General features: G+C 44.1%; 1 protein-coding gene across 11 annotated transcripts in view; it reads right to left on the reverse strand.

Moving 5' to 3' along the window:
* MPDZ (multiple PDZ domain crumbs cell polarity complex component) overlaps positions 1-12,490 on the reverse strand; it is a 139,353-nt gene that overhangs the window by 8,896 nt on the left and 117,967 nt on the right. For all 11 annotated transcript variants that reach the window (XM_074994892.1, XM_074994898.1, XM_074994899.1 and 8 more), the window contains 7 exons: positions 11,629-11,774; positions 11,134-11,217; positions 10,847-11,040; positions 10,259-10,406; positions 5,717-5,803; positions 3,278-3,374; positions 2,525-2,568 (listed from right to left, as the gene is read on the reverse strand). In XM_074994892.1, the coding sequence (XP_074850993.1) occupies positions 2,525-2,568; positions 3,278-3,374; positions 5,717-5,803; positions 10,259-10,406; positions 10,847-11,040; positions 11,134-11,217; positions 11,629-11,774 (800 nt within the window). The remainder of the gene's footprint in view (positions 1-2,524; positions 2,569-3,277; positions 3,375-5,716; positions 5,804-10,258; positions 10,407-10,846; positions 11,041-11,133; positions 11,218-11,628; positions 11,775-12,490) is intronic.

Below are 12,490 nucleotides of genomic sequence, written 5' to 3' on the forward strand. Positions count from 1 at the left end.
AGGTAAAAAGGTGCAAATTTTTCCACAGTGAAGCAATCAAGTATTTCAACCTACAGCTGTTTGGATTTATGTTCTGCTCAAAACAAAATTTCTGACAGGAGTCAATCCAGCTGCCATTTATGTGGTATAAATTACTTGTGTGTGGATCATATTAGCATGAAATTGCTTTCACATTAAAGCCTGATTTTTTTTTTGTCCCTTTCTATGCCTACACCACTGACATCTGTGAGGTTAGTTCTCATTTTATAGCCAGGCCTATGGACTGTGCACACCAATGACAGATTGCATATGAGCAAAAACAATCTGAGCTCAATATATGCACAAACAGGGTTTTGAACAGGCAAATTCTGTCAATGCTCTCAGAGGCCATGATTTGAAACTGACTACATACAGGCCCCTGTTGTAAGAAGAGGAGCTATTGCTTTTGTATCTGTAAGTAATCAGTCTACCTGTGGTGATGTACACAACTTTTGTAATATAGTAAATAAAGAGTAGACTAACAGAATAATTTATTAGGTGATGAGCTTTTGTGGGACAGACCCACTCCTTCAGACCATAGCCTTACCAGAACAGATTCAATATTTAAGGCACAGAGAACCAAAAATAGTAATCAAGGTTGACAGATCAGAAAAATATTATCATGGTGAACAAATCAGAGAGTAGAGGAGCAGAAAGGGGGGAAGGGGGAGTCAAGAATTAGATTAAGCCAAGTATGCAAAAGAGCCCCCATACTGACCTAAAAAATTCCCATCCCGGTTCAAACCACGTGTTAATGTGTCAAATTTGAATATAAAAGAGTTCAGCAGCCTCTCTTTCCAAAGTAGTGTGAACATTTCTCTTCAGTAAGATGCAAACCTTCAGGTCATTAATAGAATGGCCCACTCCATTAAAATGCTGGCTGACCAGTCTGTGGATTAGGAGTGTTTTTATGTCTAAGAGAGTTGGAAGTCTATCAAATATACAGAGCATCTGGGCATTGTTGGCACACGATGGCACATATGATGTCAGTTGAGGAACACAAAAATGTGCCCATGATTCTGTGAATAACCTGGTTAGGTCCAGTGATGGTATCTCCAGAATAGATATGTGGACAAAGCTGGCAATGGGCTTTGGGGCAAGGAAAAGTTCCAGGAGTGGTGTTTCTGTGGTATAAACTGTGGTTGTAGGTGAGAATCCTCATAAGGTTGGGAACTTGTCTGTAGGAGAGAACAGGCCTATCACCTAGGGCCTTCTGGAGTGTGGCATCCTGATTAAGGATAGGTTGTAGGTCTTTAATTCTTAATTGAACTGTGCAGAGGAGGGAGTGGCCCAGTGAAGGAGCAGAGAGGGGCAGGAGCGGCACTCATGTGAGGTAGGTGGTGGGTATTTGGGGCTCGGAGAAGTTTAAGCCTGGGGGTGGTGAATCAAAGATTTACAAAAAGAATTCCTCCCTCTGCCTGGTTTTGAATTGCCTTGGGTCACAAAGTCTTACTGAATTGTCAGAATGGGTCGCCATCTTGAAAAGTTTGGAAACCGCTGCTTTAGACAGTTCAAAATAACATTTCAACATCAGTATAAAAGGCTATTTTCAGAAGGGACAATGAGAATAAAGTGGATCGAATAAATCACAGTAAAAAGTTGTGAATGTTAAGCCAACTGAAAGAACTAATACTGGGGAAATAAAAGAGCCTGATTTTCTGATTTACATGCACATACATCCACAGAACTGCACTGTAAAACCACTGTAGCTGTGGCCACACTTGGCCAAAACTTTGAAATGGCCACGCTAATGGCCAAATTGATGAATACTAATGAGGTGCTGAAATGAATATTCTGCACCTCATTAGCATGCTGCCAGCCTCAGCACTTCGAAACTGCTGCTTTCAAATGTGCACTGCTCGGCTACACGGGGGTCCTTTTCAAAAGGACCCCGCACATTTTGAAATCCCCTTATTCCTATCAGCACCTCATTAGTATTCTTCGATGTGGCCAACTGTGGCCACCTCCTGTGACAAACTGATCTCAGAATCTATATGCAGATGGTTCTATTAAATATATGGTATACTTGAAAATGATATCAGCATATTATAACCAAAACAATTTAAAAAAGGGATTAAAAATAATACAGGGACTGTACATCCCAAACGCTGTTAAGTCTGGATTTAACAATGTTACTGAAAATAAAAATATGGCTTGCTAAATGTTGTTAATTCCTTGTCCCTTAAGTTTTCAGATTAGGTCAGAGGAATCTACATGACTGACTCAGTCAGTTATTATGGGGATCTCTGAGGTACATCCTTACAGCAGCTGGAAAAACTAGGGGTTACAAATAAAACTGCCATCGGTATGTTTGTTCTATTAAATGGATTAACTAACAAAACTAGGCATATGTCAATGGAAGCCTAAAATAACTTTAACAAAGCTCAGATAATAGCACTGCCTCTTTCCCACAGCCACAGGTAAAATGCAGGGCCACAGGGTGAAAACACACTGATTTATACCTGTTGAGTTCCAATTCCTGGTACTACTTTGTAGTCTGACTTACCTTTTTTATTTCAACTGCTCTTAGTCCCTGTATGTCCGATGCTACTGTGGAATGATAAAAATAAATATATAAAAAGTTGGGTGGGGTTTTAAAGGAAGCATGGCATTATAGCCCTTATAAGAGCCTTTTCACTCTTTCATTATAGTAAAAAGCCTGGACATCTGATCTCGTTACATTAACAAAAAATAATTAATTACTCCGGTGATGGGAGGAAAAGGTGAATTTTATATAAAATTAAAAAAAATACCCAGTCCTTCATTTTCTGGAAAAAAAATATATTTCATATTGGAATGAGGTTTATTATTCTATTCAATTAGAGCAATTCACAAGAAAAAAGGAAGTCATTATTGTCCAAACTCTAATTTAAAGATGAGAAAATTATTACTCATCTCTCCTAATTTAACTATATAAAATCTGCTGCTGTCACCAATTCACTGGTAGGATGCATGAGGTAGACAGTTTAATGGAAGAGATACGTCAATTGGATGAGCCTCTGGTGTAGCCATTTGCATTCTTATAACACAAGGTGTGACAAGCTGCCACAGTTTCATTTTATAGCATAAGTGTAACTTTTTGAAATAACTGTCTTATCAACATTTTACTCTTGAATTACAAGGGAACTGCTTTTATGCCTACTGTACAAAGCAATGTCTAACACTTCAGGCAAACAAAAAAGATACCCATTACAGATTTGCACATAAAATAATGGAAAGTTTTAAACACAGAATATGAACGAAATCAAATTAATCTTACTGGCATTCTTCTTCAGACCACTTTCAAAGCCCTCCAGTGGGATGGAACCAGAAGCTGGGAAACTGAATGATGACAGGCTGCCACTTCCTTCACTGATCTAAAATATAATATCATACTGGGGTTATAACATAGCTTTAAAACTTCTGGTTTGCCAGAAAATAAAACTATAAACTTCAATTTTACTCTTCTCCTCTTGTACCTAGGGTGAAATGAGGTGCTAGAAGAGTAACAATAACTCCTCTACATACTTAGAGCACTCTGGAGAGCTCTTTTACTCAGAAGTTTGTGGATGCATACCTCAAACCTTTTGAAACCCTTAAGATTGTTTCTAAGCACCCAAATTCTGTCCTCAGAATAATTCATGGAACTTCCCATAACTGTGTTGGACTTTCGTGGGCTTAACTGATGACAATCTTCGGACAAAAATTCAAAAGTGAAGGACAGAGTATAGAACATCAACAGAGAATTTAACAGCGCCCTAACACATGATTTCACTGCTTCTCTTGCTCCTCAATCCACACTGTCCTTTTGCCTGCACATTGGTGACATCAGCCAGGACTCTAAAAACCACTTTCTCCTTCCCATATTTTCTTTACCTGAAAAGCGACTCTAATTCATGTTATCTGAATTTTTCCACTCAGTTTACAACATTTCAAATGAAAACATGCATTGTTCCCTTAGTCTGTACTCCTCAATGCAGATGATATATATAAAAAAAATCTGAACTCAGACTTTCCACTCAGATGTTAGAACTCTGACATCAGCTGTGCGTGTAACATGTATCTGAGGTGAGAAGGTGACTGATGAAGGTGAAGGTGTCACCACTAGACTGGAGTGCTTTGATAAATTTTTTTCAAGTAAAAATTACTCACATCTTTACTGGCTTGATGGCCTGAGTTAAAGCTTGATTCTGAGTTTTCACCTTAATCAAATTCTGAGTGTTGATACACATTTAAGGAGAACCAAATGCTGCAGTCTTTACTCACTCCTAATGCCTACTGAAATTCCACCTAACACATCCAAGTCAAATCCTGAAATTCTTGCCTCAATCCTAACTAATCTGAGCAGAATTTTTTAGGCTCAGTTTCTTGATGATTAACTTTTTAGGTAGTTATTGCGTTAGTCTTTTAAGTGCTACATAACTGCTTTTGTGTTTTGTGAAGATACAGACTAATGTGGTTACCTCTCTGTGACTTTTTAGGCAGAGACCCTGATAATATGTAAACCTAGTGTTTAGTCAGAGAAATCATCAGAAAAATTCCAAGTCTTTGAAACATACACTTTATAAGGAAAACACTAAGGTGCATCACCATGCTAGTACAAACTGAATTCCACGTTCAGGTCTCCCCACCGCTCCCTGCCCCAGCATTGGTATATATACAGCCGCGCAGATATACAGCACTGTTCTAGACACCCTAGAACCTTAGGGAATATATTATACATGGGTCTGTACATGCCCAAGCAGGGCTTCCCATGTCTACATTACTGGTTTTAGCAGTGTAATGTCCTGTTAACTCAGCCCTTCACTGCAGCAGGAAAAAGCTTCAACAGCTGTGAAAGAGTTTTGTAGGGCAGCAGGGAAAGTCTGTGGCAGTTCCACACTGTTGGAGCTTTACCACACTGAAGGGAGCTGCTTGAGAACTCCAGCAGCTGGGAAAGGCAGCCAGGACCTGCCTGCAGCCAGAACCTTTCCCCCACCTCAGCACTCCCTGACCCTTTACTGCTCTGTGCAGCAACGCAATGCAATGTGGATACCGTTTATTTTTCACTGCAGTATTTAGCTTTTCTTATCCTACCACTGATAGTACAGAAGAGGCATCAGATATTGAAACTGAACAAGACCAAACAATTGCTATATCATAATCAAAGCTAATTGGAAATGCTTGATACAGACAATAATTTCCTTATCTGACCAGAGCTACTAGCCATTTAAAACACTGAAAACCCTTTCTTTGGTTTGCAGCCAATGACACCATTGTAGGTATATCAGGGCAACAAGACAGAGGGCTGACTAAAATGCCTAATGGACAGTAATGTATAACAGGGACATTCTTAAGGTAAGGGCCTGACCCATCAAGAATGTGAGTATCCTCCAATTCTCACTTATTTCAGTGGGAGTTAGGAGTCTCTGCTTCCAAGAGGAGGGCCCTAAAACCATGATCAGGTAATACAACAGTGACCCCTAAGTTAAACTTTTGGCTATATCATTGCTTTCACACATAATATGCTAAAGGGAACATATGACAAGGCTACAAAAAGCTGTGGAGTACATAAGTGTGGAGTACAAAAGGCTGCTTTTTTTTTTTTTTTTTTTTAAACACAGGCTGGGCTCACTATATGGAAAATGTTTGTCACTGTAAAAATCAATGAAAGTACATAATGGGAATTATTTAGCCATCGTTGATTTCTTCAAAACTAGGAAGCTTCACAATTACAAACCTGGCTGCTCTGGGATGTTCTCCTCTCAGAATGGAATGGACCAGTTTTTATTCGTCCAACTTCTAGTCGTACAACACCTAATGAACACTGAAGAAAAGGAAATTTACAATGCAGTTTTCAATTGTGAATGGTTCCATTAACAAACTTCAAGGAATATCAACGTTACTGAGGATGGAAATAATAAAATTTCTGAAAGTTGTGCAAACACAGAGGTCCCAATCCTGCAATGAGCACTGCAGAGATGAAGCTCATTTCAGGATCAGAGTCAAATCAGGTGAGTATACAGTCATTCGCTAAGAAATAAAATACATGGCAAAATATTTGGATTACCAAATGAACATTACAAATAAGATGCCAAAATTATACTAAGGGCCTAATTCGATTCCCATACAATTAAATAGAAGCAGCACGTAAAACTGAGTTTCAAGGTTTTTAAAAAGTTATGCAGGTGAAGAATTTTTAACCACAGATACCCAAATAGGACAAAGACTTCAGAGATTTATTCCACATTTACAAGAGATGACCCAACATCTACCTTGGATTTACATTAATGGAACTGAAATAATGATCTGGAGCCGTGCTGGGCTGCATGCAGCCCACTAGGGCACCACCTGCAACCCACAGAGGCTCCCCCCATGCACTTCTCGTGCACTGGAGCACAGGAGCTCAACACTTCCTACTCATCTCTCCCTCTCTCTGAGCACTTTTAGAGGAACCAAAACTTGCTTGGTTCATACTCCTCCCCTGCTCCTCCCCCTCCCTTCCAGAGTTGGAATGCAGCGAATCAAATCAGATATTCATGGTGTTCTAGCTCTGGGAAGGAGGGGGAGGAGCAAGTAAGTGTGGGTCTCTGATGCCCCAGTACTCAACAGGCACATGGGGGTTAGAGGATAGAGAGGGTGGCCACAAAGCTGCAAGTGGAACTCCAGTAGACTGCAAGCTGCTGAGGCTCACTGAGGTAAAGGGTCACTCATTCCACCCACACACTAGTGGTGATTTCCCATGCCTGATCTGGAGGGAGAGTTTTAATGCACAAATGTGGTGGAAATGCACAATTCCTTCAGACTTCCAGTGGGCATTTGATCCTTAAATGCCATTTCAATCATTGAAAAATCCCTTCCTTGGTATTTAAGTTTCCAGTTGTAGGATTTGGACACACATCTGATGGTCACACACTACTGATGTTAGATTAGGCATGGATTTAGTTTACAGAAATGAAGGAAGCACTAGAAAAAAAAGTGACTAAAAATATGCTGGAGGTTTTATGCTGCTACTGGTTACGCAGACGTGGAATTTCTAAAGATCAGATATGGTAGTTTTCCTACACAAACAGTACTACACAGCACTCAAGGAACTTCTATTTTAGACCTCATTCATATTGATAAAGATACAACAGTTAGCTAAACTAACAAGTGATGGTTGCATATGTGAAAGTGATTATGATCCCCTTTCATTTACAATGTGCAAATAGAATATAGTTCCCAAATACATATATATGTAGCTTTAAAAAAATCCAATTTCCTAAAGCTGAAAATAATTATGATTTAAATGGAGTATAAGGAAATATTTAAAACATATGTGGCAAGATACTAGAGCATTTAAGAATGTTCATGTGATTCATAAAAACGCTACAATTTTGTAGTAATGAATGAAGTATTCTTTGGTTAAAATATGATTGAGAAGGGAGGTGAAAGCAGCAGTAAAAATTGAAAATATGGATGAAGAAATGGAAAAATGGTGAAGTTGTTAGCAATCAGAATAAATCAGCTCTGAGGAAATGCAGACAGTTGGAAAGGGAATCAACGAAGGTATCAATGAAAATATCTTATCACCCATAAGCCGCGTCTACACTATCCGGCTATTTCGAAGTAGGCGTGCCAACTTCAAAATAGCGCCCGCCGCGTCTACACGTGGCGAGCGCTATTTCGAAGTTGAAATCGACGTAAGGCGGCGAGACGTCGAAGTCGCTATCCTCATCAGGAGATGGGAATAGCGCCCTACTTCGACGTTGAACATCAAAGTAGAGCACGTGTAGACGATCCACGTCCCGCAACATCGAAAGAGCGGGGTCCGCCATGGCGGCCATCAGCTGAGGGGTTAAGAGACGCTCTCTCCAGCCCCTGAGCTCTATGGTTGCCGTGTGCAGCAGCCCCTTAAAGCTCCCCGCCCCCTTATTTCCTGTGCAGGAAACTGAGAGCTCGTGCAGGCAGCAGCACAGCCACGTGCCCAGCCTGCACGTCCCTCAGCAGCCCCAACCCACCACCCTGCACCCCATGGCATCCAGCCAGCCCCCCAAGCGCACACAGGACACCCCCCCAAAGGGACCCAGGGCTCCCAGCCTGCCAGCCAGCGGGGGAAGAGGCAGCAGGACCCCTCCTGGACAGAGGCCGAAATCCGGGACCTGCTGGGGCTCTGGGGCAAGGAGGAGGTGCTCCAGGTAATGGGGAGCAAGAGGTGGAACGCGGATGCGTTCGCTCAGCTGGCCGAGGGCCTGGCTGCCCCCGGTCACCCTGCCCGCACTCCTGACCATGTCAGGAGTAAGGTAAAGAAGCTGCGGCAGGGATACGCCCGGGCCCGGGACACGACCAACCGATCTGGGGCCGCCCCTGCCGCTTGCCCCTTTTACAGGGAGCTCAGGGCCATCCTGGGCCCCCGGTACACCTCCTCCCCCCAGCCACCCTTGACACATCGGCCGATAAGCCCCAGCAGGCCCCGGAGACGGAGACCACCCTGGAGGCCAGCCCTGCACCCCAGAGGCCCCCCCTACAAGCCCACCCCTGGGACACTGGAGGAGGAGGAGGGGGCCTCCATCGATGGGGGGGCTCCAAATCGACGTCCCCTCCTGCAGCTCCAGCAGGGCGTCCGCCCAATGGGTGTCCCCCGACTGTGGGAGCGGACTGTCAGGTATGTACCCCCCTGGTGCACACCCCCGGGGTTAAGGGGTGGGGACAAGAGACACGACCAGGGCCCTCCACACACCCAGATGACCATGGTCCCGAGGACAGCAGTGGCATGTCCCTCAGAAGAGTCCCTCAGCCCCTGCCCCCCAGCAGGACAGCGCCATGCCCCATCCCTGGGGATGGTGGGAGCGGAACCTAGGGTGCCCCGGGGGCGGGGGGTTTGGACACCCATCAGCAGCAGCAGCATCATCTCCGGGGGACGGGGACGGGGATGGGGAACCAGCAGCAGAGGGGTAGGGGAACAAGTGCCATGGGTCAGAGCCCAGACTAACGGCTGTCTCCACTCTTCTTCCCCTCTCTGTTCTGCAGCTGCACCATTGGAGGGCCTGGAAAGCACCGGCGCAGCGTCTGTGGTCCCGGACAGCCCATCGGGGCCATCCCACCAGGCCAGTCCCTCAGCAGAGCATGGACCAGTCCCATGACGAGCCTGACAGTGGCAGAGCCATCTGCAGGCGTCCACGGACCCCCAGCTGCTCGCCACCCTCCGGTGTCAGGTGGAGGTGTCCGAGCGGCGCCTGCAGGTGGAGGAGTGGCGGCTCTACCCCCAGAAACGAGCGCTGGCCTGGCGCCAGGAGGCTTGGGGGGCCTTCATGCGCACCTTCGATGCCATCGCACGGCACTTGGCCCTTCCTGCTGCCCCTCCACCATCAGCCGTCCTGGGGCCTGCCACCGAGGGGGACCATGGGCCTCTGGACTCCGCCCGGCCCTATCTGCCGGTTCTCCCAGCCCGCACGCAGCCTCAGCCAGGCCTCCGGCTGAGACGTGGGTCGTGCCCCCAACACCACACGCAGGACAATAGGGATACGTGGCCAAGGACATTGCCCCCCAAAGGCCCCCTCCTTTGGGCATATTCCCCCCATGTTTGTAAATAGTTTTTGTTCTACCCTTGTTTTGTACCTGCCCCCCCATGTACATAGCTCCCCCCTTCTTCTTCTGTTAATAATTAATACAAGGTTGCACGGTTTTGTTTAAAAAATATTCCATTTATTGCACAGAAGTGTGGGGGGGGTGCTCTCGGGTTCTCTGTGGTGTGGGCATGGGGGCAGGGAGTGTTGTGGAGGATGCGGGGGTGCAGTGGGTGGCTCACCCACAGTTGGCCCTGCCAGCGTTCACCCCGCAGCCTGGTCAAAATGGGCCCACAGGGCCTCCCGGACCTGGATCCCCTCAGGATCGACCTGGCGACTGGGGGCAGTGGGTGGCTGGACGTCAGCCCTGCCAGTCTCCAGAGCCTAGCCCTGGAAGAAGGCCTCTCCTTTGCTCTCCACCAGGTTGTGGAGTGCGCTGCATGCGCCCACAACCTGGGGGATGTTGGTGAGGCCTGCATCCAGGCGGGTGAGGAGACACCTCCAGCTATTTCGATGTAGCATCCCAGTGTAGACATAGCTATAGGGTTAAAGATAATCAGAATGATTCTTTAAAATGTATCAAGAGGAGGTTATAAGAAGAGCTGGTGGAAAATTATGCAAAGTTCTTCACTAATTCCAGCTCTATTATGGTCTAAACAAGAAACTTGTATACAAATTCTGACAGTTTGGAGTCAGGTGTAAACTCTAGTTTCGTTTCCACCTGTTTTCACAATTACCTTTAACAAAGCAGCAACAGCCTCCTGGTTAGCATTTCGAACATCTTCTCCATTTACTGTTAATATCTGGTCTCCCTGCATCAGTCTTCCATCTGTATCTGCTATTCCTCCTTTGACGATGTCCGACACAAACACACCCGTATCATTTCTGTAAACACAATTTTATTCTGCTTTAAACTTGTCTCTCCTCATACCATTTCACTATCTATTTTAAAAAGACTTCAGCTTGTAACTGAGGAACTATTCCCTAGAGTTAGTGGTGAGTAAATATGGGCTACATCCCATCCATATTTAAATTGAGTAACACCTTATTTTCTGAGTAATCCCAGTAAAATGGGACCAATTGGACCCATCGCAAAACTATACTCACTTTTTATTTTTGTTTTGTTTAAAAAGAAAAAAAAAGAAACAACTGACATTGTACGGCAACATGCTAATAAAGAGCCAGACAATTTAGCTGTGGTTGAAGAGCAACATTTGGGGAGGAAGGGCTCATCTTTTTATTCCCTTAATCCTGAGGCTGGCTGTTCACTCCAAAGGCTAGGTCTTGAGCTAGGGTAAATCAGAGTAGCACCATTGATTTCATACCTTTTCCCAACAATACTTAATCCAAGACCTTTGCCTGGCTTTTTCTGCAGCTCTACGTTGAGTACATCATACATATCTTCCTCCTTGTACTGCGCCTCATCCCTGTAGACAGTGAGGCGGACTTTTTGGGGTGTTTGCCTGAGAACATTTATTGCTTCATCATGTGTGGCATTCCTAAGGTCAATTCCATTCACCTGCAATGTAATCACATGTTGACTGAATATTTTCATGAGTTAAATGACTAAGGAGTTCATGGGCATTTAATAGTGGTGTATGCAAGACTGCACCTCTAAAATCTGATCTCCTGCCCAGAGCCTTCCATCTTTGGATGCTGCTCCTTCTTCATATACTTCATGAATAATAATAGCTCCCTGTAAATTAAAAATGAAAATAAAGTGTACGCTGAAGAACACCGCTCTTATGCACTGCAACTGGTCTGAGTTTTGGCTTTAGAGAAACCTTTCAGAAAATCCTAATATGGGAAAACCATAACCAAACAGCAAATTAAGTAATCAACAGGCTGTAAGTGAACTTAGTTTCTCAATTCTCAAGACAAAAGATCTTTAAAGTAGTCACTGCCTTCTGCTGTAAAAAGTGTGATTGCAAAAATAATTGTAATTCCAGCTTAAATCAGATCAGTGCAACAAAATTCAGACAGACAATGAACACTGACTCCAGTCACTTGCTGAAATAATATATTCACCTTCAGAGCCACATTCTCTACTAAGGACTTAAAATTGGTATCGTCCTCTCATTATGAAGTATCATTGATTTTTACAAACCAGTAAAGTATCTGCTCCGCCAACGATACTCAAGCCAAGTCCAGTGCGTCCCTTGGAGATATCAATGGTTGTTTCACATCCTGGGATGATGGGACAAGTCGCTGGGTCAGAGGCTAACATGGCTGGGGTTGAGGACCTGCTTGTATCTAAACACAGCAGTTAAATATGCAGGTTACAGTAAGTAGCCACAACAACTGAAAAAATGAATGTTAAAATAATATTTTGGAGAGATCACTGACACCCTGACAGGAATAGTTGCAGATGGACCAACAATTCAGCCTTCTCTAAATATCACTCATCAGATATTCAAAATTGTCCCAAGAAATAAAGTTATACGGCCTTTGGCGCTCTCCTTTCTCCAAAATAAAATAGCTGGGCTCTTGTTAAAATTGCAGCTCCTAATCTTGGTGCCCAATCACCGACAGGTGCATGATACTCAGTATGCTGAGATTGTGAGCAAAAATGGATATACTGCATGTGGTTTTACTTCTACACTGCCTGACCCACACACTGCTCTCATGCATGTGCATGAGATGAATGTAGGGAAGTTAACAGAAGCTGAGTGCACTTAGCTGAGGGCAGATTTTGAGCCAGTATACACAGATAAGAAAAGTAAGAAGTGCCTATGATACCATAAAGTCATGCATGCTGTGCCTGATTTTACAACACATACCTGATCAACTAAGTTTACTAGGTAGATTTCTTTGCCTTACAAATGTGATTTCATGCTAGTCTCATCTTTTTTCCTTTGAAAAATGCACTAGAGAGACAGAATTTCTGAATCATGGAAGTGTAGGGCTGGTAAGGACCTCAAGATCTAGTCCAGCCCCCTGTGCTGAGGCAGAATTAAGTATACCTAGAC

Source organism: Carettochelys insculpta, chromosome 5, assembly GCF_033958435.1.
Source record: "Carettochelys insculpta isolate YL-2023 chromosome 5, ASM3395843v1, whole genome shotgun sequence".
NCBI classification, from domain to species: Eukaryota; Metazoa; Chordata; order Testudines; family Carettochelyidae; genus Carettochelys; species Carettochelys insculpta.